General features: G+C 57.9%; 1 protein-coding gene across 3 annotated transcripts in view; it reads right to left on the reverse strand.

Annotated features, from left to right (window-relative positions):
• Positions 1-157: 157 nt before the first annotated feature.
• The window catches only part of SMG6 (SMG6 nonsense mediated mRNA decay factor), a 105,012-nt gene continuing 79,098 nt past the window's right edge, over positions 158-26,071 (reverse strand). For 2 of the 3 annotated variants that reach the window (XM_064729025.1, XM_064729027.1), the window contains exons 14-19: positions 17,313-17,489; positions 14,263-14,412; positions 7,380-7,533; positions 4,025-4,236; positions 3,714-3,795; positions 158-2,165 (exon numbers count right to left, since the gene is read on the reverse strand). In XM_064729025.1, coding sequence (XP_064585095.1) covers positions 2,035-2,165; positions 3,714-3,795; positions 4,025-4,236; positions 7,380-7,533; positions 14,263-14,412; positions 17,313-17,489 — 906 coding nt within the window. In that variant the 3' untranslated portion in view covers positions 158-2,034. The remainder of the gene's footprint in view (positions 2,166-3,713; positions 3,796-4,024; positions 4,237-7,379; positions 7,534-14,262; positions 14,413-17,312; positions 17,490-26,071) is intronic. The other variant, XM_064729026.1, reaches the window with a different exon arrangement.

Genomic DNA, 26,071 nt, shown 5'->3' on the forward strand with positions numbered 1-26,071 from the left:
TGGTTAGCCCAGACCCCCTCGGCTGGGGGCAGCAGCAGATGCAGGTGGGACAGAGCTGCTGTCATCCTTACAGTGTGTCCACTGCTGCCCCTCCCTGGTGTCCCCCACCCCACCCTCAGCAGCAACTCATGGGCTGACAACAAACAACACAGCACGCTGCACTGACACATGTTTAATACTAAAAATTATTAAAACCAACTGAACATCCCGAACGCGGGCGCTGCCCCAAGACAAGGGCTCCCAGCCTGCTCAAGCTCTGCTGACTCTTGTGCCACCTGGTCTGGTGGCACCAAAACTGTCCCATGGCCGAGCCTGTGACACACCTGGCAGAGCTGCAGGGCCCTCCAGGCTGGTGGCACCTGGCAAAGGAGCGCTGGGGCAGCGCCGTAAGAAAACAAACACTGAAACACACCCGGCGCGGAGGAGAAGGCAAAGTCTCTGCAAAGCTGGCAGCCAGCATGGTGTGGGCAAGGAATCGGGTGTGGGTGCTGTGCCAATGGCTCCGTGTGCCCCACAGCACCCCAAAGTCTCTGTGCCCGGTGCCCCGGGCTGGGCACTGCTCTGGCAAGGGTTATCCAGCACAGTCTGCGTGTCCATCGTGCTGCCTCGGCTCTGACCCCACTGCAGGGCTGGCGCAGGGCTGGCTGGCACAGGGCTGGCTGGCACAGGGCTGGCTGAGCTTCCTGATGCAGACTCTGGGTCTGAGCCACCCACACAGGAAAGGAAAACGCTGGGCTCTGTCCTGCTGCTTCCTCTGCCACCTCTGCCATGTCCCTCCCACGGCTGCGGCGCCCAGAGGGGACCGGGGTGGCCCTGGGGCTGCTCCCCCCCAGCTCATGGGACTGGGACTTGACAGAGCTCCAGGGGCTCTGGTTCAGGGGTTAATGCTCCCTCTTAGCTTCTGTGTCTGGTGTGTCACGGGGGATGGGACACTTGCTGATGGGACAAGGTGGGGTGTGGAAGGCTTAGCAGCACCCCAACCCCAACTCCAAGTGCAAAATGACCCAGGGATGAGGCAATGGCTCCATCCATGGACCCTCTCAGCTAGGCAAATAATGGGGCTGAGCATTTCTGTGGTTCTCTCTGACTCTGCAGCCATAGGCAGAAGCCAGATCCCACATGGAATCCCTGTGGCAATGTGAGGACACACAGCACCCGTGGGACAGCCGGTCCTGGGGTCCTTGGAGAATTCTGTTAGCCTCACACTGAGTTCTAGGTCAAAAGCGTGCCTGAAGGTAGCAGGGTAGGACTAAGGGGTTTGGGGGAGAAGAAAAGGGACAAGGAACAGCTGGGGTGGGCAGGGCATCAGGACAAAGCAGCTGTGGGGGTGTTCAAAGCCTCCCCCAGCAAAGCAGGCAGGGCACACACCTGAAAACTAACCTACACTGAAAAAATGAAACTCAACAAGCAAACCCCACACCACGGAGAGGACAAAGCCCTCTGCAAGCAGCACTCCTGCGTGGGGCAGCACACGGTGGGGAAGGGCATGGGGACCTGGGGCTGTCTGGCCATGCAGGACAAAAAGGCTGGGGCAGGGGGAAACCTGCCCTCGAAATCCATGGCCTCTCCAAGGGGTACAGGCTGGACTAAACAATCCCAAAGTCTGTGCCGGCGTGTCCCCAATCTCTGCCCTACGCAGCCTACAAACCCAAAGAGCCACCGAGGCGTGACTCGAGCTCTCTGCACCCAAGCAAACCAAGCAAAAGGCTGGTTGGTGATCCAGCACAGGGCTCACCCAAAGCTTCCCTCGCCAGCGGGGCTCTCCAGCTCCGCGCTGGCACTGCCCAAAGGCCGGCGGGCCCCTCAAGGGCCCAGCCTCCACGTGAACCATCCACAGCAATGACCTTCCCAGCTGCTCTGCCCTCGGGGGGCCCTTCTCAGCACGGCCATTCCGGGGTGGGTTGAAGACGTGGCGTTTATTGTTCGTGGTGGGCTGGCGGCGGCGGCGGCGCGGCGAGGCGGCCGCTGGAGCCGGGCTCCCGCCGTCAGGGGCTGCGTGACTCCCTCAGGGGCCCTGGGCCCCCCTCGGCCTCCTCAGCCCTCCTGAGCCCACTTGAGGAAGGTGGGGATGTCCCGCACCGGCACGTTGCGGGTCAGCGCTTTGACTCGCAGGTTCCGGTCGTCCGTCAGCAAAACCACTTCCCTGAGCAAACGGATGGGATCGTCTGCAACGAGACACACACACGGAGCACAGTGAAGCTCTGACCTGCCCCGGGCCTTCATCCATCCCATGGTGTGCTCCCCTTCCATCCATCCATCCCATGGTGTGCTCCCCTACCCTCCCTGCTCCTTGCCAAGCTGCCTGGTGGGCCTCGCACACAGCCCTGCATGCCCAAGGCCATCTGCTCCCCTCTCTGTGCCGCCCAAGGGTGATTTGTGACCATTGCCCACTGCCCACAGGGGTGGTGGACTGGCCACAGGCTGGGAAGAGGAGGTCCCTGCCTGACCCAGGCCAGGAAGACGGCCTGCGACCCTGGCTCCAGCAGGAAGCTGGTGCTATTATTCTGTTGATCTCATTATAAGATCTAAAGCCACCCCTTATTTTTTGTGGAACTTTTTTGGAGTCGCCACTGACACCGAGGCGTTTCTGGCTGGGGCTCAGACAGACACTGGGAGTTGATGCCTGAGAAAGAACCAGAGGGATCTTGCCCCCAGATGGATGAGCTGCCCCGCACGCAACGCGCCGGGCTGGGATGTGGGAGCCACGCTTACGTGTGTGCGAGGCAGGGGAAGCATATGGGCTATGTGTAAGCAGCTGGGTCCTGTGACCAGAGCACTGTTCCTATGAGCACAGGAAACACAGTGCCTCCGAGCCAGGACGGGAATGGAAAAAACAGAGTTTATGGGAGCCCAACATGGGCCCAGATTGGCTGCGCAGGGAGCAGCAGGACGAGGGGAAGGGGAGGGTGGCCAGGAACGCGGGCTATGGTCACGGCGTTGGGGCTGGGGATGGTGGGCAAGCACCTGGCTGGCCTGTGCTGGAAGGAAGGGAATAATTGGGGGCTCAGTGGGAAGGCAGGGCAAGGATTGAGAGCTGCCTCAAGTGGGAGCAGGAGGTTCTGCGCGGACACTTTAAGAAATGTGTAACAATAAACATCCTCTGCCCCGCGCTGGTGACGCGCCTCCTTGTTACAAACCAGAGGCTGTCAGCTTGTCAGGCCCCATTCCCCATAATCCACATGATTTCAAAATTCAGCATCATTTGCACATAAACATTTGGTGACGGTTTCTCTGTGAATCTGACAAGTTAAGCTGCTAAGAATTCGTGCTGACAAATGCGGGTTGATTTCTTGGGCAGCTGCTGATGTGATTCCCATCCCTGCCGCCCTGGCAACAGCCTGGAGGCTGTCTGGTCCCAGCACACATGGCTGATGCCAACCAGGAATGCAGAGGAAAAAGCTCCTGGACAGAAGGCATAAGGGGTCATGGGGAGGAGACATTTTCTGGCCCTTTGTCACCACAAAAAATGGATCTGTGGATGTTTATGGTGTGTTTGTCACAGGCAGGGGCATCCCCAAGGTGCCATGAGGTGACATTTGGCAATGAGGGGGGAGGGCCACAGCCTGGGGCTGACCGGAGGCAGGAGGTGGCACCTTGGTGTTGAAAGAAGCAAAATGCAGGAGGGAAACAGATCCAAGGGCCATGAAAGAGAAAAGGGAGGAGTCTGTGGAATGCCACAGAGAAGGGACAAAGAGGATGTGAGGATGTCCCACCTTTGTTGGAGGGCATGAAATCCTTGGCCTTGTCATTGCAATAGTGGAGGCAGCAGGACAGAATCAGGTCGTCATTGTTTCCCTGGAAAAGAAAGGGCAAGGTTACCCTTGGCAGGGAAAACTTTGCACCCTCACCACCCTGCACCACCTCGAGACACCCCAACACAGCGCAGTGACAGCAGGGACACAAGGGCCTGCTCAGCCAGCTGCAGAGTGGGGGCACAGAGCCACCCCTGCCAGAGCTCATGGAGCTCAGGGTCCCTGGTTTTCCCAGAGGAGGTGGTGGCACAGAGCTCCCTGATGCCCCTTACCTGCTGGCCAGTGGTGTCCTCGCTGCGGAAGGAGATGGACTCTAGCTCGTTGCCCCGGCTGGTCAGAGCCCTCAAACAGTTGTCCCTGCTCTCAAACCGCTCCTCCAGGAACTCGATGGACTTCCTGGCTCTCTCCTGCACTTGGCGGGCATAGCCTGCAGCCCGGTGCTCCATCTCTGGGCCCTTGGCCAGGCCATCCAGCTCGTTTATCACTTCAAACAGGAAGAGGAGGTACAGTTACCATGGGACAAGGTGCTCCCGTGACCTGCTGCTGGAGCACGCAAGCTGCCAAGGCCTCAGGGCCGGGGCACTGGGAGCTGGCTCAGGAAATCTGGGTTCAGCTGCTGCAGTGTCCCTGTGCTCCCGGACTTGGCTGCAGGTCTGGAAAAGCTTTGCTGCCTTCCCACCTCTGTGGGTCACCTGGCTGGGCCCTGAGAGCTCAGGCACTCACCCCCACAGAGTAACTGGTGAGGGCAACTGGCTCTGCCCTGCCAAACACTGGGGAGCATCGCTGTGCCCCCCATCCCACCCTGCTGTACCATGCCAACAGCACAGCCGTGCCCAGGGCTGTCAGGAAACCCTCAACTCCTGCATCCTGCTCCTCTGTCTCCGAGCACAGCCATGGCCCTGTGCCTCCTGCCCGTGTGGCACTGCTGCCTCTGACTGCAGGGCTGCACATGGGAACAGGAAGCAGGCAGTTCCCACCCTGGCACTATTTCCCACACAAATCCCAGGCCTGTTTTCCCACTTGAAGCCACCACCCCATGCTCCTGGCAGGGAACACGCTCCTTTCAACGCCTCACCCATCTGGCTCTGCGCATCTGTCCTGCCTCGAGACGAGCTTGGAATCCAGGTGGATTCCCAGCCTGTTCACCTTGACTGGAACCTCTTGTACTGCTGCCAAGTGGTTGGGAACTCCAGCTGCTCCATCCTGTCGAGCCCAAGGGACCCCAGAGCTCCAGGAGGGACCAACCCTTGGGTGCTGGGGCTGCTGGAAGAGCCACTCTGCATGTGTGAGTGATGATGCTTCTCAGCACATCTGGACACACCCTTGTATGCCTGGCCTCACAGCTGGCAGCAGGGCTGGGCACACAAATGTGCATCCAGATGTGCAAACAAGTGTCCCCTGGCTGTGCTGGTGTGCAGGGCTGCGTGTGCACAGAGCTGGTGTGCACGTGTGTGCGAGGGAGCCTCTGCACTCTGTGTGTGTGTGTGTGTGTGTGTTTGAGCCATGGCTTCATTTCTGAAGATTGTTTCCGAGCTTGGAGCCAAGTCCTGAGTTCAAGTGGGAACTATGCATTCCTTGGGGGGTTCGGGGAGAGAGCTCGGGGTCTGAGGCCTCTCCCCAGTGCTGTGAATCACTGCCCGGGGAGCCTGCGTGATCGCTCTGTTCCATGGTGAGCCTGGCACTCACTGTCTGGGTATTCCAATTAAATCTGCGTGGAGCTGCTTTGCTCTTCCCTGGCTGGAGACTCTCCTTGCTACCGACCTGATGCTGCCATTTCCACACAATGCACGGCTGGGCCCGGGGTGGGGGGAGCCGTGCAAGAACGGAACATCAAACAGGAAAAGCTGGTATTCCCTCCCGAAATCCGCCTTCCTGCTTCCAAGCTAAACAGGCTTCAAAGGGGAGGCTTGTTTGTGCTTCTGCACCAGGCCTGGCTTCTCCATGGCGGGGTCAGGCTCAAGGAGCACGGAGCAGGTTAAAGAGCAAGAGAAACAAACCCAACGAGAAGCCAAGCGCTTAACCCCTTGCTGCATCCCCGGCAAGAGCAGGGAGCAGTGCTGGGGAAGGGCACTGGGGCTCTCTCCAGCCTGCCCAAGGGACATGGCACCAGGGCCTCTGCTCCCAGCCACAGGCCCAGGGGATGGCTTCCTCCTGCCCATACTGAGGGCTGTCCTGGGGGATGAGGGGGAATGGGACCAACCTGTGCATGGACAGGGAGTTGCTGGCTTTGGGGTGCTTGTGGCAGCAGTGGGAGATGAGTTACTCTGTCCCCATATGATGAGGCAGCAGGACAGGAGGGCACTAAAAGTGCTCAGTTGTGCCTGTGGCAGGGCAGGCCAGCTCCTTTTGCAGGTTGAGGGCAGCAGTATCTTCGACAGGGGGAGGACCAAAATTTTCAGCTCTTCTGCTGCCCCTGGCTGGGGTTTGATGGAGAAGCCTCCCAGCAACCACTGGAGCGCACCAGGAGGCAAAGCCATGGCTCCAGGGCAGACCCCAGCTCTCCCAGGTGCTAACATGCCCCACAGCCCCCAGGGCTTCCCAGGCTCTGCTGGTGCTGCTGACTGCCTTCCCTTGCCTTCTGCAGTGCCAAGCCACGGAGCAACTTGGCAGCTCTGTGCTGAGCTGGGCAGGCATCCAGCCCTGCTCTCCCCACCCAGGGGTGCCAGCCCCAAGAATCCCTCCTGAGCTGGGGGAGAAGGGCAGCAGCTGGATGTTGGCTCTGGGACAGTCAGAGCTGCCTGCTGGACACCAGGGGTTGAGAAGGAACCCCCACAATGGCTCGGAGGGCAGCACGGGGTGCACCTGTGCCACCTCACTGCCTGACACCCACAGAACCCAGCTGCTCCCCATCCTCTGGGGGCTGTGCATGGGATGTGGGCTCTGCACTGCCCAGCCCCACTCCTGCCCCAGCCTGTCCTGCTGTCCCTGGGGATGCTGTGAGTGCCAGGCTGGCACGGGGCCGTGCCAGGCGCCGCGGTGGCACTGGCAGGAGCAGCGGCACCTCCAGCCCGGAGCGTGATCAAACACCCAGAGCAAAGGCACAGGCCCAGGGCTGCACCACCCCGGGAGACCACCCAGCAGCACAGCCGTTATCTGCCAGGGTGAGTGTTTACCAATAACGGGAACCAGCTTGCTGTTTTACTGCGAGCTTTATAAGGAGAAAAAGAAGGGCTGGGCTTGAGCAGCTCCGGGACGCTGCTGGGACACAGGCCGGCCATTTGCTCAGCCTGCCTAAGCCCCAGCTCAGCTGGGATAAGCTCTCTGCTCTGATTGTTTAACAATTCCTCCTCCTTGCTCCCTTCGAAATTCCCTCCAAATCCTGTTTAACACCCATCTGCTTGCTGCCAGCCCCTGGCACCCCCAAATGCAGCACTGGGAGAAGTTTGCTGAGTGCTGTGGGCAGAGGGCTGGCAGGGAGGGAGCAGGGTGACAGGGGCTGAAGGAATGCCAACAACGACTGGGATGAGACAGGGCAGGATGAAGTCCAGTCCCACGGCACAAGCTGACCAGCTCCAGACCACACAGGCACTGAGGGCACGTGGGGCATGGAGAGAGGGAGCCAGCCTGGAGGAACAGACCACACCAGGGGAGAGGAGGAGCCCCCAGCACAGCACTGGCCCTACTCACCGATCAGGGGCACCACCAGGATGAACTTCCTGCAGTCCAGCAGCGTGACCAAACTGCCCAGGTGGTCGATGAAACCATTGGTGTCTGGGACCAGAAAGACAGGTCTGATCTCCAGCTCCATCTGCCTCATTTGGCTCTGGTCTTTCAGCACGGCCTGGAGGAGAAGGAAGGACACATGGTGAGTAAGGAGGATGTCAGTCCTATGATCCATGGACCCTGAGAGCACAAGATAAGCCTGGCTGGCACGTACAGATCCATGGGAAGGGGATGGGAGGAGGCTGCATCCATCCCACCTGCACACCCCAAACATCAGCTCTTGCAGGTCCACAGCACACATGGGAGCAGGATGGCAGAAGCCTCCAAGAAAACATTCTCCTAGAAAAACAGCCCTGTCCAGGCTTTGGGAGAGCTGGCACCGGCCTTGAAAACTGAGGTATTTTGGGAATTGTCCTATTTGTGGGACTGGCAGTTGCCAGGATCATCTGCACTGGTGCCAAGGGGGAGGGAGGACAGGGGTTCTGGGGCTTCACATGGATATAGGTCAAGGTGACAAGAGACAAAACAAACCAGTTTGGGATGCATAAGTCTTGCCAACAGCCTCCTAACACAGGGACCTCAAGCAGGCAGCCAGAGGCCTGTGGGGTAGGGATCCTTGGCTGAATATCTCCTTCACTGTCCCACCACCTCCTGCACATGCCTTGCCTTTTCCAACTCCATCCAGCTGGGAAACCAGGTGGGTTCCAGCCCTGAAAGCTCACAGCACTGTCCTTGGTCGAGCCCTTCACACCCACAGAGAGCAGAGGTGCTCACACTCACAGGGGGAGGGTCTGCTGGGGCTGGCTGGCCGCCCTCTGGGCTGCACCTGGACCTCTGGCCCAAGGCAGCTGCCAAAACGGGACCCCAGAGCTCACGTATGACTTTCGAGGCTCTCGAAGGACTTGGGCTCTTCAGTAAGCCACAGGCTTAAAAAACTCAGGATGCTATTCTAGTGCTTCCTCTGCTTAAAAATAGCTTCCCTGGACTCGCTGATGTTTGCTGCCTCTAATAGGAACCGGTCACCCATGGAGCAGAGCAGAGCTGCTGTGGAACACATCCACCATGCAAACCCTTCTGAGATCGGGCTTGGACCCACCAGACGTGCCCTGGGCACACGTGGTGACCACCAACCCTGTCCTGCCCAAGGTATGGGGAGCTCCCCCTGCCCACAGTGAGGATCCCAACCCTCCCTCAGTCATGCCAAACCCTGGAACAACGAGCTGCATGGGCCAGCAGTGGCCATGGAAAGAAGTGGTTTTTAATTCATTTCCAAGTGTTGTCATCTGGCTTTAAATCAAGGCAGCTTGATGCTGCCACCTCCCACAAGTGTCTCCAGGCAAGGCAGCAAGCAGAACCTCACCACGTGCCTCCCACCCTCCTTCTGGCAGTGCTGGTCCCACAAACCCTCAGGGGAGGCAGGCAGAGCAGGGGGCACGTCAGGTCCTGTGTGCTGCATGCCAGCAGGAGGACATGCCATCTCCATCACAAAGAGGACACAGCAGTGTCCCCAGGCTGCAGCTCTGTACCAGCCATGTGCTAGATGCCATCCCCTCCTGTGCTCTGCCTTGGCACTCACTGGTGGCACAGGAACTGCTACAATCAGGGACAACCTGGAACCAACCCCAGCATGGAGCTGCTGCTGCCCCCTCACCACAAGGACAACAGCAGCTGGGGTGTCACCACAGGGTTTTGGGGTGTGGGAGGAGCTGCTTGTCCCTGGGATGCACTGGAGCCTGCTCCACCTGCCTTGGGGACATAGAGAAAGGCCTCAGAGAGTGGCAAGTCCCTCGTGGGGCTGCCATAGAGGTCAATGGCCCTGAAGCTGCAGGAAGTGGGGGTGAAACCACGCAAACAGTGACAGTGCTATGTGAACAAGAGCTGGTGGCAGGAGGGGACCCCCCTGCACCCCAATTCACTTCCTGAGCCTGTGACTCAGCCCAGCCCGTGCAGGTGACCTCAGCAGTGTCAGCAGGACCCGCTGGCCTGCTCAGCTCCCCCTGGGGCCGGGGAGGGCAGCACCCTCGTGTGTGGCATTTGCCCCGGCAGGGCCGTACCCGGCCGATTCCTGGCAGCCTCCAGCCAGGCCTGTGCCGGCCGTCACGTCCCATTCCGCTCCCCGGGCCGCCCGGTGAGAGAAGGACACAGGATGCGCCGGGAGTGAAAGAGCGAGGTCGGCGGGGAGCGTGCCAAGTCCCCGCGCACAGCTCCGGGCCGCTCGGGGAGCCAGAGGGAAACTCGCCTCTGCAGAGTTCAGAGGCCGGCAGCGAGATTTATTTTTGTTTGTGTGAGTAAAAGGCTGCAGAAGCCTCCGGCCAAGGGGTTTGGGGGAGAGAGGAGTGGCCTGTGATTCATGCGGACGCTGGCTGGCCCCACGCCAGAGATGAAAGGGAGCCCATGTGCGGCAGAACCGGGGAGGCCAGTTCTGCCTTAACCCTTCTGCCGGTCAGTGGGGCACGGTCCCATGCGGGTGTGGATCGGGATGTTCATGTTTGGGACTCAGCTTCTGTGCTTTTAGGGCTGCCAGAGGCGAGCTGCTGGTCCCACGGTGCCTCAGGGTCCCTAAAATGAGGAGAGGGAGGTGGTGGCCTGTGTGCCCTGCTGGGAGGTGGGCTTTGGAAACCAGGGTGGATGGAACAGCAGAGGTACAGCCTCGCCCTGGCCCGAGTGTTTTGGGGCAGCCGCATTTTAGCTTTGGCTTATTTGGGTTAAACAAATAGGCTCGGCTTGGCTCAACTCAGTGGCAGGGTGACCCCACAGTGCTGGACGTGGCAGTGGAGCTCTGAGACCAGGGGCTCCTTGTGCTCTCCTGGGCTGCCAGCTCCACTCCCCTTGCCTCCTGCACCCGCACACTGCAATGTCAGCGCTGCCAGCACCCGCAGCCCCCTCCCCATCCCGCTGTCCGGCCACGGGGGCTTCTCCCGGGAGCTGGGCCGGAGCCGGAGGTGGCTCCCCCGGCTGCCCCAGCTGGTGGCAGCACTGAGAGCAGACACTCCTGCACGCACAGTCCCAAATTCCCAGCTCATCCATCAGCTGCCATCACCTGGGGAATTCCCCGGAAGCCGATGGCCGGGTGAGGGCTCCTAGCGAGGGCAGGGAACGGGTCCCCCAAAAACCAGGGCTTTGTGCAGAGCGACACGGGGGCGAACTGAGGGGATCCACCGCCTGCACAGACAAGGAGAAGGCTCCACACTGACCCTGGAGCTGGGCACACGGACCCCAGAACTCCTCTGCCCGTGGTGCCAGGATGGCAGAGAGGCCGAACAGAAAAGCGCCGGGTCACACGGGGTCACACCGCTCAGGCCAGCACCATCCTGCCACCACCTCCGTGCCGCCACCACCCTCTCCCCAACCGCGGCCAGAGCCGGCGCCGCTGCCCCTTCCAACCCCGCGCTCTCCGCGGGGATCGGATTTTCCAGGGCCGAGAACAATGCCTCCTCCAAGCCTCTCTGCTCCAGGGCTTCCTCCTCCCAAGGCTCGTCCCCAGCGTCTTCCTCGGGAGCGAACGTGCCCCGTGGCTGGTAGCGCACCGGGGCCGCCGCCGTGGCGGAGCCGCCGTGGGTGGGTGTGCGCCTTCCGCAGGCAGCAGGCACCCGCTCCAGGCAGGTGCTGTGCGTGTGCGCCCGCCGCATTGTTCCTGCGGGGAGCGAGAGCGTGAATGGGACACGGCTAAATTTAGCCACTTACTCACACTACCGCCACAAAGGAGCGGCTGCATCTTAAGGGGGCGGCCGTTCCGTGGGCTCAGAAGGGACAGGAGAGAGGCTATTTTGGGAAGACATGTCATAATTGGCAGTCCCCGGTTGAGCTGCTTCTGTAATGCTGAGCAAAACAATAGCAGCATCCAGAGGAAGAGCCTGTTATGTTTCAGGTGGGATGTTTTCAACCGGTCAGGAAACTCGACCGCTCCCAGCGCGCAGCGGCGGCACAAAGGACAGGGGAGGCTGAACAGCATGGACCGAGGGCTGGCCAAGCAGCAGGACACGCTGTGGCTTGGGGACAGCCCTGGCCAAGCAGCAGGACACACTGTGGCTTGGGGACAGCCCTGTCTCAGAGAGCTGCCTGCCCCAGCAGTGTTGCTGCCACCTCTTCTTGTCCACCTGCCTGCCTGCTCTCTCCTCCCTCTGAACATCAGAGATGTGCCGGGTTTTTCAACTCGTGCTGATGCATCCCTGCTGTCAGCAGCTGGCACCAGCTCTGTCCCAGTGTGGGAATGTGGTGAGGGCAGTGGCAGGCTGGCAGTGCAGCCAGGGAGCTGCTTGGCATCTGGAGCTGACCAGGGACACAAGAAACCCGACCCTGCTCCGGTCTATCTTTCTTCTCAGAGCAATAGTTCTGGGGTCTGTGCTTGTGTAGGGGAATGGAGCTGAGCTGAGCTCCCTCTAAAGCTGGTGCTGGCTGAGGGCCACCCATTTGCCATTTATCCTGCCTGGACCTGTGCTGCCCCAGCAGCTCAAGCCACAGTCCTGCAGATAGCCAGGACAGGGACAGGGGCCTAAGGAGAGCAGTGAAGCTCAAATCCCCCTCAAGGTGTCAATCAGCAGCGCAGCTGGGCTGCCAGAGACTGGGGAGCAGGGCAAAGGCAGGAAAACCTGCAGGGGAGAAGGCAGATCCATGAGAAATACCACTCTGCAAATCCCAGGTGAGGCTGTGACACTGTGCTCTCCTTAGGCACAGAAAGAAACCACATAGCCAAGAGATGAAGGCTTTGCACCCTGGGGGACTGCACACAGCATCACAGATTCCACAGGAGGCAGCCACAGCACCTGGACCTGAGTCCTGTGTGCTGAGCCAGGAGCCACATCTGCTGGACTCGGATGGAGCCGTGCCTTGTCCCCAGAAAAATGAAAGGGTGACTTGGAGAGCAGCTGACATTCCCTAGGTGGGCAGTGAATGAGAGGCTGTAACAGGGAAGGGAAAAGCTCCCCAGCTCCCATGAAACACTAAATCTGTTGGGAAGAGCAGAAAGGTCAAGGATCACAGGTTAAGAGGGAAAGTGGAGGGGGTGGATGCTGAGCTGGCTCCAACCTGGCCTCCCCCAGCAGCATTTTCCACCCCAGCTCCTCTGCTGCTCCAGCTGCATGGTCAGTACCCGGGCAGGGAGAGCACTGGGGCAAGCACACATGTTCTGCTCCAGGCCATTCCCAGCCAGCCACAGCCTGGATGACTTTACTGAAGCCCCAAGGACTTCTCCTCCACCCCGCTCCTTCAGCCTCCAAGTGCACCTCAGCTCTCAGCTGTGCAGCCCCTGAAGCTGCCCACACCCTCATTCTGACCTCTCTCTGCCTGCGAGCATCGGCCCCAGCACGGCTGAGGAGGAAGGGAGGAGCAGGCCGGGGGGAGAAAGCCCCTGACAGCATCAGGCAGCCCCCACTGTCCCTGCAGAGTGGGCAGCGGCCATCCCGGGGGGCCCCGGTGCAGCTGCAGCGCTGCCCTCCCCGAACATGTGCAGTTCCTGTTTGCTGTGTCTGTACAAGGCACTGGGAAGTGGGGAATTTACTTACACCTCCCTCTTAACAACCATGGGAGGCTGGAAGGCTTCAGGCCGCTTTAATTTACGGCCCATCTCTCCAATCTCTCACTCGTTTTTTTGCGTTGCTGCTCTTTCTTCCTCCTCGCATTAACGTGACCCAGGTACCTGCCAACAATAATGGACTTGCTTGTGGGGGCGGCCCCTCCCTCCCTGCACACAAACTTCTACCTTGATATGGATTGCTCTGAATTCAAATGAAAAAGAAAAAAAAAGTGGGGGGGTAAAAAAAGAGAGAAAAAAGGCGAAATCTGCAAAGGTTGGGGTGGGTTTGGAAAAGCGAAGCGCAGTGGTTCTGGGCCCGGCGCCAGTAGCCCGAGGGTACACATGTGCAGGCTCTCCCAGTAGGGCCTTCAGCAGCCCTGTTTTACAACCACCTCGGCACACACTGCAGAGTTCACGCATATGGCCAGACAGATGTGTCTGGCTTACGTTCAAGGCTGGAAAATGAAGAATTATGGAAGTGAAGGGCCCTGGGCATTAGAGAGGGCGGAGGTGAGGGGGAGGGGAGCCAGGGAGAATTTTTCCTCTGCTGAGAAATCCTCATCTGGGCCGTGAGGCTGGAGGAAGAGGGGTTGCGAGCGAGGAGGCAGCCAACAGCCATCCATGCATGTGAGATTGCTCTTAAAGCAACAGGGTGCATCTGCTCCCAGTTCAACCAGTTTACTTCACCAGCTCCCACTGGGAAACACGCTCTCATCAGGCCAGGGCCAGGCCAGGATCACCTGCATCCCGTCTGTTTGTCCCCATAACGATGGCAACGTTCTGGCTCCAGCAGCCCTGCACTGACTATTTTTCCGCCGCTGGCTCCTGCATGAACTCTGCTGTTCACGTCCCACCCTCTCCCTTGTCTGTGCCCCGCTGCACAGGAAGGCTGATTTCTCACCAAACCTGGCTGTCACGGAGCCTCTGCCCTGGGTGGGGGCACAGCTCGCTGGCACACACACAGAGGAGCTGCTGCCCTGGGGCACAGCTCGCTGCCTGGCACACACTGCACTGCACTGCAGCCAAAGCACTGCCCTGCCACTCCTGGGTGAGCTGGCAGCTCCACAGGGAAGCTGTGTCTGCCTTCAAGAGAGTCCCCAAAATCTTCATTTCAAGGCCTGCGAGGGCAGAAACCCACATTTCTTACCCAGGGTGGGCACAGCAAGCCAGATTTGGACCTTCCAAAGGGCGACAGCTGTTTGCTGCTGGGTTTCACAGAGGCAGCACGTGGCATTACACCCAGGAAGGTTAAGGTGCCATGGGACAGCATTTGAAGCATGGTAAGAAAACAGCTGTGCACCTCTGGCACAGCAAGGTGGGGTCAACCCATCCTACCTGAATCTTGTCCTGGCGGCGCTGCTGCTCTGCCACTTTCCTGGCCAGTGCTTGCTTTTTGGCTCTGAGCTCCTTGATGTCCATCTCTCCTCCACTGCCTTCAGTCTCAGAGTCATCTTCAAAGGCCTCAATCCTCACATCATCCTCCTTCTTGCAGGAAATGCAGAAAGAGAGAAAAGAACAGGAGGGCAGTCACTGTAAGGGATGCTGGTGGCAAGGATCATTCTCTTTCTGCTCTTCCTTTTCCAGCAGACAAATCCCTGCCAGGCAGTGCATCACTCCTGACTATTTCTAAACATCCAAAAGAAGCCAAATAAATAGTAAACCATCAGGAAATGACAAGGTGAGACAGGAGATAATGGGCAGGAAAGGCAGCAACCAGGCTGGGCAAGGGCAGCCCAGCTTTATGCTCTGTTCTAAAATCACACCCTCTTCCTCACCTTGGGAAACTCTTCCCACAGCCTTGGGTGAGTCACTGATGTTTTATTGCCTCCAGTTCTGTGAAATCATGGTATTTCCCTGTCTCTCTGCTTTGCCTGGCTGCTTCAGGCTGCTTCTTCCTGCACCAGGGCAGAACAAGGCTGCTCTAACACTGCTGTCCCATCCCACAGGGCACATGGGCTGCTCATCCTGACAGGAACCTCAGATCCATCCACTAACTCAGGTGCCCTTCTCCATTCTGACCTCTGAGCAGGCCAGAGAGATTCCTGCACCCACCCCAAAGCTTCCAGCTGATCTGGAACAGATGCTGCAGAAAGAGATGTTCAAAAATCTTGATTTTAAAGCTCCACATGAGGGAGCATCCACTGTGTCTCAAGGTCACTCATTTAAACAGTTAATGACTTCCTCTGTTAACATTTCCACCCTACTTCTAGTCAGCTTTTGCCATGCTCCTGCTCTCCAGGAACCTTGTCTTGGCTGAATTCAAGGGTCCCTGCTTCTCCAACCTCCTGCCCACACCCAGACCACACTGCATCTTCTTCCTCTCCTAGAGACCCTTCCCCACCAGTCCTGCAGACCATTTCTAGTGTGCCTGCACTGCCTGAGCTGGAGAGCCCAGAAGGAGCCATGCTGTTCCGACCTGAGGTGGAGGCCACACTGGCCTTTCCCACACTGGCCTTTCTCTGGGATACAGGACGATCAGAGGTGGTGGCTGGTGTCTTAACTGGCCATCACTCACAACAATCTTCTGCCCAAGCCTTGCTACTCTCCCCACTCATTCCACACCCAAAGGGGAGCCCACAAATCCCTGCTCCTCAACATGTGTCCCACATGTGCTGCCCAACTCTCCACTGCTGCCTGCACACCCCTCACCTCATGCAGCCAAACTTGCTCCCCAGTGATCATGGTGGCCTTCCCAAGCCATGCCACTCCCCATCCTCCCTTCTCTGCACAAAATCCAAGGCTTGTGATGGGGCTGGGTAGAATTTCCAGATGGCATCTGGCCAGAAAAACCTGCTCTGAGGCCCTGGAGGGCTGCAGGAGACAGACCCTGCACAGAGGGCAAGAGCAGGGCTCCACTCCCTGCCCTGTGCAGGCTGCCATGACACGTGTCAGCAGCAGGGACTCGTGGTCTTAATTTAGAACAACCCCAGTGCTGCACAGTCGTGCACTCAATCATTTCACCCAGGCCACAGAACCACCTTCTCTTCTCTCCCTGTGACCTTTTAGCCATGGGAACGAGGAAGATGGGAGCCCTCAGGCTCACTTCCCTCTGCTGGGACAGCCTGGACCACAGGGGATGGGGGGATGCAGCCAGAGGGACAGTGTCACACCAGGGCCCCACGGACAAGCCTCTGTCTGATGCAGATCTGCTGGGGGGGTCAGGACCTGCTTGCCCCACAGTGCTGGTGGTCACTCTGGGGAGCTGCAAGCTCCCTTGAGATCAGAGCCCAAAGGGAAGCTCCAGGGTTGCACAACCAGCTCATGGAGAGATTCCCACAGCTGAGCAGAGACTGTGGGGATGGGGCAGGAGGGAGCTCTCCTGGTACTGTGCTTGCTCACAGCACAAACTGGAGGGACTGAGCCAACAAAAGGAGCCTTCTGAAGAACAGGACCATCCCTGTCATGACACTGGGAAGAACCTAAACACCCTCCCATATCCCACAGGCCAGCTTGAAAACCTCCAGCACCTTCTCCAGAATAGGACAAAGATCCAGGTCTCCCACCTTACAGAGACAACTCTTGCCTGGGGATTTGCTGTCCCCTGCTCAGCTGGGACAAGGAGGGTGCTGGGTACAGCACTGCTCTGGGTTTCTCTGTGAGCTTTCTGACTTTCAGTTCCCATGGGACAGAGAAGAGGTGCTGTCCCTGCTCAGGGTGACATCCCTGTGGCTCTGAGTGCCCGGCCCCAGCACAGGGAGGGGAGCCAGAGTGAGCCTGGGCAGCACCAGGCCACCCAGCCTCCCGTTCCCAGTGCCTCTGCTCCTCTCTCCTGTTTCCCTGGCCTTTCCAACTGCAAGATTAAACAGAAGAAAGGAGTCAACCTGCAGAGCAGCTGGCAGGGCCCTTAAACACACACACGGAGCCTGGAGTGAAGCAAGGCCTACAGGAACAAGCAAGGGCAGAAAAACAAGAGTTGAATTCCTTAATCACATCAGGATGTGAGAGGCAGGGGAGGGACGGGGCGCCAATGTCAGCTCTTCCTGTACGTGTGCTGGAGGCTGGAGCTCAGGCCGCTGCTCAACCAGCTCCACGGCTATAAACTTGATCCTGAAGCTGAACCCTGACACCCCCTCGCCCACCTCCTCTCCAGGGGCCGTGCTGCTGCACGTTATTAAAGCTGCCCCCACCCTGGGTATGAAGAAAGCAGCATCTGGAACTCATAGCGGCGCGAGATAGAGGCGGGCGGGCCGGGCTGGCAGGAAAGGGCACGAGCGAAGCACACTCAGGAGACAAGGGCTGTGCACCATTTGCCCCCCCTGCCTCCCCCCAGAAAATGCACACGCAGCTAGGCCAGCTATAAATAGCGGGAGCTGCAGGGCAGGCAGAGGCTGGGCCCCACAGGGGTGATTCTTCCTTCACCGAGGCGCGCTCTTCCCGCACGGTACCTGATCTTCCAGTTGTTTTCCCTCTTGGCTTCCCATTTCCTTTCCCATGGCGTCTGGGACGGGTGCCACTGACACATATTTTCCACCCTTGAATGCCAGCAAAGGCTCTTCTTGTCCACAAAGGGCTTCCAGGAAATACTTCAGAACTGTGACCCTCTTGCAGTCGGCTGCAATAACCTACGGGGTGAGGACGAGGGGGTTGGGGAGAGGGAAAGGAAAACAAAGTCAGTGCAAAGGGGAGCAGATGAGTAACGACCAGGGGGAAATGTTGGGGATAGAAGGCTCAGTGGGATGCAGGCAGCACCACTGGGATGTGAGGGGTGCCCCTTTTCTAAACATGGCTGGAAGGGTTTGCCTTGCTCTGTAGTCCCCAGGGAAAAGGAGGCAGGCAAAGTCAGGACATTCAGCACCAATCCTGTCCTGCTTCCTCTGAGCACTCCAGGGCTGCAGGACTCCCAGGGCACAGCCAGCCCCCTGCCCAGCCCCAGCAAATGAAGGAAAATCCTGCTGAACCATGAGAGATCAATGATGTGGCCTATCCCTCTGCTTCCTTTTGGCTTCATTGCTGGATTTCCCCCCTAAGAGCTGTGGAGGGATGCAGGTGTGAGGGTGAGAGGGTGGGGGCATTTGAGAAAACCTGAGCTCCATCTCACCTCCAGCCCGACCCCGTCCCACAGGCCCATCTCACAGACCAACTGGGGAGCCCTGCTGGGGAGGCTGGGACGGATCTGGCCTGAAGGAAACTCAATAGCTTGGGTAATTATCCAATTTATGAGGCTCTCAAATGGAGTTTCCAGAGCACGGGAGCCCGGTGCCTCCGCAGCCCCGTCCCGCGCGGCACAGCCTCAGCCGGCACCTCTGCCACGCCTGGCCTTGGCTCAGCCTTGTCCCCTTGCAGCAGGGCTCTGCACCTGCACAGCTCTCCCCTGGTGCTTCCTGCTGACTGGTGTCACCCCCAGGGAGCTGCAGATTTATAGGGAGAAAGTCAGCAAACGAGATTAAAAGCGCTACACACTACGGACACAAAGCCTGTGCTGACGCCTGAGTTTCCCCTGCCCCCAAACCACCCTGGGTTTGCTGTGCTCGTAGACCAAAGCAGTCTCAGAGACCCTCATCCCAAAAAGGTCTCTGCAGGCTGCCAGGACTGGGATTCTGAAGCTGGGGAGAGGGCTGGGTGCCTCACAGCCAGACACACACCATGGGATGCCAGGCCAGGTGCTGGACATCACCTTGTCCCCGCTGGTGCCTCGGTGAGCCAGGGCTGGCAGTGGCACTGGCCCCGCTGCACCAGGCTGCCGTGAGAGGAAACTTCTGCTCTTCCACAGCACTGCCAGTTTCCTCTCTGAGGCTAATTTTAACCACTGTGTCTCTGCCGTGCGTGTCAAAAACCTGACCCTGCTCTGACCTCCAACCTTCCACCTCGGCTGCTGCCGGAGCGAGGCACCCTCGTGCACCTGGGGCTGCCTCTGCTGGTAGGTGTCCCCCTGAAATCCTCCTGTCCCCCTGTACCTGCATGGCAGGAGAAGCCCTGTCCCCGCCACCGAGGCAGCTGCTGCTGCAGGGAGGTGGTGTGAGCAGGGTGATCACAGGAATTAGTATTTTGAGGATCAACAGATTCATAACCACTGATTCTGCAGCTGTAAAATGTGTCCTATGGTACTGAGGTGGGCAAAGGACAAGGTGACACCAGCTCAGCAGCTCCAGGAGCTGCTGGGGACCCTCTTTCCCAGGACAGCCTTTTGCTGCTTGTGACATCCAGCCAGGAGCAATCCCTGCAAGTGTCACCACAGGAACATTTCCAATCTCCTGGCTCTCCTTTAGGAATGATTGTGTGCAGGGGAAAGTCCAAAGGAAAGAGAACACGAGCGAAGTGGGAATGGCTGTCATGGGAAAGATCCCTCCTGAGAGTTCCTGTGAGCTCTGGGCTGCAGCTGAGGGAAGTGGTGGAAACCTCACCACTGGCTTCACCCCCAGCTCCATGGGCTAATGCCACGGAGAGCCAGCCTGACTCACACGGGGTAACTTCTGCCCAGGGATTTTCCAGGCTGGGTATCTGCAGTTCTGTTGTGCCCAGGCTGCTGGGCAAGCAGAGTGCCCACCACCACCAGCCACGTGCCAGGGGATGCCAGGATGTGGCCAAGAACAGCAGGAGTGGGGAAGGGGATGCAGGAACTGTTTGTATAGATGGGGAAGAGATGGTGCCCCATCCTGACCCCATTCCTGAGGGATTTCTCAAGACACCTCTAGAAATAAAAGTCATATCCATGAGGTTTTCACGAGGGGCTGAGTGCTGACACAGCTGCAGTGCAGCCATTGCTCCACAAAGGCTTAAACCTGAGCCTCTTGGATCAGGAATGATTGGGCAAAACTCAGAAGAGCTCCCCTCACCCCTGGCTGGGGACAAGGGCAGGTGGGATCACTCCTTCCTCCCCTGAAGAAGAAACCAGTAGGAAACACCAGATTTCCTGCCAAGCCAGCACAGCACATGCTTAAATCCAGCTCATCTGCTGTAGGGGGAAAAAAGCCCAACCAAAAGGCCCATGACATAATGCCACAGCAACTCGTCTCATGAACACATTTTTCCAGCCCACATGAATGAAAAACAGGGAAGGAGCAAATGCTCTGCACATCCCCATCACGTGCAGCCCTGCCCGGGGAGGACGCGGCAGAGCCCCGGGCTGCCGGCAGCCAGGCTGGGAAAGAAGTGACCCGTGACTGGCACCCAGGGACACGGACAGGGACCTTGCGTGCCGCCCTGCAACCCACCCGGGGCACAAACTTCCTGTTTCAGGGTGGAAATGTGAGTGGCAGCGCCGGGATCACCAAGATGGTGCTCGCCCAGCGCAGGTGGCAATGCCAGCGGGGTGTGGTGGGGACAGTGGGAGCTGTGCCCGGCTTTCCCGGAGGAATGGCAGTGTGAAATGGCACGGTGGGGGTGTCTCTGGTGATGTGGCAGCACACACCTCAGCCCCAGCCCTCCCCCCTCCGTGCAGGGCGACAGCAGGAACCGAAAGCCTGGCTCCGAGTCACTGCTGGGTATGAAAATAGGCCTGACACGAACGCAGCCGCTCTCAAAGGAAAACCGAAAACGAGAATTGCTGAAGTGGTCTGGTGCCCCCGTCCGTGACCCGGGCTCAGTTCCCCAGAGCCAGCCCAGAGCCCCTCGCCACCGCGGTGCCTCTCGGGGACACGTGGCTGCGGGCCAGGCGTGGGACTGAGGCAGCTCTGGCTGCCCTGATCGCCACCGGGGCTGGAGGGGACACGTTCCCAACCTCCTGCTCCATCAGACACGCTCACCCCCAGCTCCAGCACCAGCCACCCACTGCTGCTTGGCCACGCTGCCGAGGCTCATTAGCCGACTGCTAATTCGTGGGTCACACATTAACATACTGATCATTGAGTAAGACACAGCGGGACACACATTAACACGCACTGACTGCCTGTTGAGACCCACAGGGCTGCAGCATTAACTGTACCAGCTGTTGTGTTTTCAAAGCCACTCTGCAGTGCCAGGGCCACCAGGACCTCACGAGTGTCACCTCCTGCCAGCGGTCAGTGAGGTTCCCCACTCCAACCAGGGCATCCCAGATCTAATGAAGCTGATCCCCTCTATGGTCTCAGCTGCATTTCCCCCCACTGATAAAACAGGCAGAAGAGAAAGAGCATAGGACTCCACAGCACAGCACCACATGTCCTCCAGAAGATTTAAGAGGAGGGAAGGGCTTGCTGTGAGCTCTGTGCCTGGGGGGACACCTGCACCTGGTGCTGGTGACAGCACCAGAAACCAGCCCTGGCTCTCGCTTTGGGTCAGAGCAGCCTCTGCCCCCGGGCAGGCCCCGCTGCTCCGCACGCCGCTCTCCCTCCCGCGGCTCCCAAAATCCCTGTCACACCCTCCGCCGCCTTCAATCAACTTTTACAACTTGTTAATTTTACACAGCGTCCTAAAGAGCAAACAACTGGGAGGCAGGAATGCAGATTCCTTCAGCTAAGTCCAAAGAGCCTCCGGCAGCCCAGCCAGCTGGCCAGGGGAGCCCTGCTCAGCCATGGGGACCTGCCACATCCCGGGGGGACACGGTCCCCACTGCTGCTCTGTGTGTGCAGGGATCCTGGCTGATTCCCCCCTCGGCAAAACAGGAGGCAGCAGCTCTGGAGAAGCGATTGCTCAGAGGACAGGCTGCCATTGCCGGCTCTGCATTCCTGTGTGAGAGGGGGAGACACCAGCACATCCTGACAGCTGCATTCAGAAGGAGAAAAGGACATGAGAAGTTTGAGTCATAGCATGGAGAGATCCCATCCCAGATCGGGAGATGGGAACGGGATAGGACAGGGACTCAGAGCCAAGCTCCAGCACGATCCAGAGTGGGGATAACACTGTTTTTGCCACATCATTTTAAACATGTCTTAGCTGAAGTAGCTGAGCGATGCTGAGACCAAGTGAGCCCCAAACAATCTAAACCACGCAGGGACTGCCCTGCCCAGCTGAAACGTTTGCACTGACCCTGCAAAACATCCAGGCAGGCCATGGCTCAGTGCCTCCCTGTGCCCTGGGCTGCCTCCTCCCATCCCTGGAGAGCCAGCTCGGAGGAGGAGCACAAAGGAAAGCGCCTGCCTCCTCTGGTCTCATCCCTTCTGGGTTTTAATCTCACAGGCTTGCACAGAAGCTGGGCTGGGTTCAAGCCTGCACTCATCACAGCCCAACTCCCCTGGGTTTGTTCCCCACCCGAGGAGCCCCAAACACAGCCTGGAGGGGTTTGGGTCCTGGGCAGGGAGGCCCAAGGTGTCCAAAGCAGCTGGGCAGAGGCACTCACAGCTGGGTGTAACCCTGGTTTCGGCAGCTGATAGCTGCCTGCAGGCACAGGTCTCTCAGAGAAACTTTTAATTTCAACTAACCCCACAAGCAGGCTCGGGGGACTGTGTGTGACCCCAGAGAGCCACAGCAGGGACCAAACCAAGGCACCTCTGGCTTGGATGGATCTCACTGCTGGATCCTGTGCACCAAGCAGAGAGCACATCTGGGAAAAGGATCTGCCACATCCCTGCCAGATTCTCCATCACCGAGAGGAGCATGAGAAAACACCCAAGGAAGACAGAGAAGAACCATTCCAGTTGCTCTTCCCCATGGCCACAGCTGGAGAACCACTCTCCAAAGAGAGAGTGTGGCCATGTCTCATCCCAAACTCTCTCCCAGCATGCTGAGCCTCACCCAGGCACAGCTCCAGCCCCTGCACTGGGGCACACACAGTCTCAGACGAGTCATCACAGCAGATGTGCTCTGGCCTGGCAAACACCTCCGTCTTTCCAGCTTTAAAGGCCACTCAGCTCAGCCAGGACTGGCCTTTAAAGCTGGAAAGCAGCATGGAAAGGGAGCCAGCTGCCCACCATCCCCAGGGCTTGCTGGGCCTGCCTCATCCAGAGCAGTGATGCAGAGAATACACATGGGTCACATAAAGGTGCAAAGGGATGGATCTGAGCTGAGTCACCCAGTTTTTGGGGTCAGAGACCACAAGAAGCCCTGAGAGGCCTACACAGATCCCTGCCAAGGTTCTGGTACCTGTCACTGCTGGCAGCTGTAGGACACCAGGGTGTAGGACAGAGGGGAAGCTGTGAGCAGCTCTGGGGCTTGGAGCCAAAATACCTCTGAGGGTCCTGCAGGAACCTTTAGTTAATTTTGTGGAAGAGTCACACCAAAGCCAAAGCAGATGTTCCAGATGAAAAACCATCCTCCAGATCCACCTCAGGTTCCTGTGCCCAGGATGGCCTGGAGAGCTGACACAGCCCAGCCCAGGACCAACTCCATCCCTGGAGCTACACAGCCTGGAGAGGAAAGTTCCTGCTGGATTCCAAACCAAGCTTTTGGCTTCCACTGATGCTTGGAAATACTTGCCCTAATGTCTTACTCACCTGTTAAATGTGCTAAAGAACTTCATTGTCAGATCCAGGGAGCAGCAGCATTTGCAGTTGGCTGCAGGCTGCATCTGACACCTCGTAGGCAGGAGGTGGCTCCTCAGCTTGTTTGATTTTACCCCCACCAGAGCAGTCCCTGAGAAGATGATGGGATACAGGAAGCTTCCAGTGAGTAATGGGGATGTTTCATCTGGTTTGTGAGTGTCTGATTCTCCTCGTGCCCTCAGGGATTGGTGCCAACAGCTCAGCAGAGGCTGTGGGCTCCTCCACAGAGCAAAATGGTGCCTCCAGTAAGACACTGCAGGAATTTCTGCAGGAATTTTCACTGGAGAAAGAATTTGCATCCACCCACCATGACCACATGCGCTGATCCCCACAGCAGTGACACATCCAGGGCATTTCTGCTCTTCAAGGTGAAGCCTTGAGCACAAGACCACATATTTAAATTGTCTGTCATGTGAACAAGGGGCTGAAAAATCACAGCTGCGAGAGAGACAGTGACTCACACACAGGGACTCCCTGTTACAGTCACCTCAGTGCCTTCCTGTCTCCCAGCACATCCCCAAACATCCCAAGGAAAGAAAGAGAAAAAGTCAGGCCATGAGAAAAACCAAGTCCAAAGGAGCCCGCTCTGCTTCTCCCTTGCAAATCCTACTGGAACACAAACCAGGAAAGACAAATCCCTGAAATCCTGCCCCTAACCTGTGGTCCCAGGCTGGGGAAGGAGGAAGGCAAGCTCCTTATCCTCAGCAAAGCCAACATGGCACCACTGACAGCTCTCCCAGGGCACGGGCTGCTCTCCCTGCCTGCCGCAGGAGCCTCCGGTCTTTTCCTTTTCGGGGACTGGGGGAATTTATTTCCTCTGCCATTTCGGAGGATGCCTGCCTTGCCAGAGATTGTTTTGCAGAGTTCAGACAGATAAGAAAGTGGTTAGCAGGCTCTTCGGTGGAGGAAGGGAGGATTGCTTAGTAAGGGAAAGGCGACAGCTCTGCTCTCAGCAGCCGCACGCTGCCCTTCCTCTGAGGCCACCATCAGAGGACACTGGCGCTGGGGACAAGGCAGGGCCACCCCCATCTCTCCACCCTGGGTGTTTTTTGGGTATATTTGCTTGTGGGGCCACGCTGGTGACCAGAGACTGCGTTGCTGTGCCAGGACTGGGATCTGTCTCTCCTGGAATTTGGGAAATGCGGCTGATGAATGTTCAATCCAACATCTCGATTGCAAATCTCAGGGAGCTCTTGCGACAGTGCCCTGAGACAGAGCCCTTTCTGCAGGATATGTGGAGGGGGGAAAAAAGGGGCAGGAGCCCAGTGCAGGCTGCCCTGTGCTGTGGGGACACTGCTGTGGTTATCTGGCACCCTCCCTGCTCCGGAATGTGTCTCTGGAGCTGGCCCTGCTGGGGGCTCACAAGAGGAAACCCTGAAGATTCACCAGCAGCACAAGCTCTTTCCCAAAGATTGCCCATGGAGACAATGAGAAACTGCCCCAGGATTTCACCCACTGGGTAGCTCAGAGATTCCTGTCCCACAGGACAAAGCAGCAGTGTCACACAGTGCTGTGACAGTGGGAAGTTGGGTGGTGGAAGGAAAAGCATGACAGCACAGGAACGGGGAAGCAGGGCTGGCAATCTACAAAATAAAAATAGCAAAAAAAAAGGTGCAAACCAGAGCTCACTCTGACAGCCCCCACCTGCCCAATCCACCTCCTGCCCTTCCTGTGTCACCTCTGCTTCAGGCAGAGAGGCAAGAGCTGGAATATTCTGCCTGGTCCTGGCAGAGCTGGCTGGGAAGCCATTTCTGTGAGTTTACACAGCTTATACGTTCTCCATGCAGTTCCTGGCTGCCTTCCACTGCAGATGAGAGTTTTATGTCGAATTTTAAGTTTGACCACAAATATTTAAACTTCCTTGGACCACAAATGCTGTATCTTCTTTGTGGTTTAGTTGGCACCAAATGAGTATTTACAGATCCCTATATGTCTGTCTGTCATTTAAATATCTCACAGAGGTGCCAAAGGCTTCCAAAGCAGAGGGGCTCCTCCAGCAGACCCTTGATTTCCCCCTTTCTGCTCTTCCTTACCCAGCACAGGCAAGGGAGAGGTCTGGCCAAGCCCTTGCAGAGGGCACAGCTGCTCTGGCCTGAGCATTTCATACTTGCACTCTATTAAGTTTTCTTTCCAGAGAATGTCATCTGAGATCCCACCGTAACTTCCACAGTTCCCTGCCCTGGTGGATACTTGAACTGGGATGAAAGCGTTTGGAATTTTCTCCTCTTCTTTTAGGAAACTGAGTCTACAGGAGACTGTTTTAATGAGAACCACTAAAACCTCCTAAAGCAGCAAAGCTCCCACCTGGCCACTGCTCGCAGCCTCCCCAGAGGGTTTTCACTTCCTCAAACACCAGCAATTCTCAGCGGGTGATAATCCCAACCTGCTGAACTGGGACCCCTCTCTAGGTAAACTGGTCAGAGTGGTTAGTGCCAGTGGCACAACGGTATTGAATTCAGGCAGGGCTGTTTGGCCAGCAAATGCAGCCAAAGAAATACCACAAAAGATCCCTCCTAAGCATCCAGTTCCAAAGGAATTTGGTGTTGCTCTTACGTGGAGCTGGATATGGAGCAGAGAGCTGAGGGTCCTTGAGCTGACACCCAGCAACAGCCCAAAATCTGACTTAAAAGTGCACTCACTCGCTTGAGTCAAGGTGTGTGTGTATTTCCTTTCCTTCAGACTTTTTAGTCTGGGACACAAACTGGATGCTCATCCCACCAGTTTTAGGGGAACTTTAGAACACAGAGATGCTGCTCCTGCAAATCTGCTTTTCCCACCCCAGGGATCCACAGCACTGTCCAGCTGTGGCA

This window comes from Zonotrichia leucophrys, chromosome 19 (genome assembly GCF_028769735.1).
Source record: "Zonotrichia leucophrys gambelii isolate GWCS_2022_RI chromosome 19, RI_Zleu_2.0, whole genome shotgun sequence".
In the NCBI taxonomy this organism is placed as follows: domain Eukaryota; kingdom Metazoa; phylum Chordata; class Aves; order Passeriformes; family Passerellidae; genus Zonotrichia; species Zonotrichia leucophrys.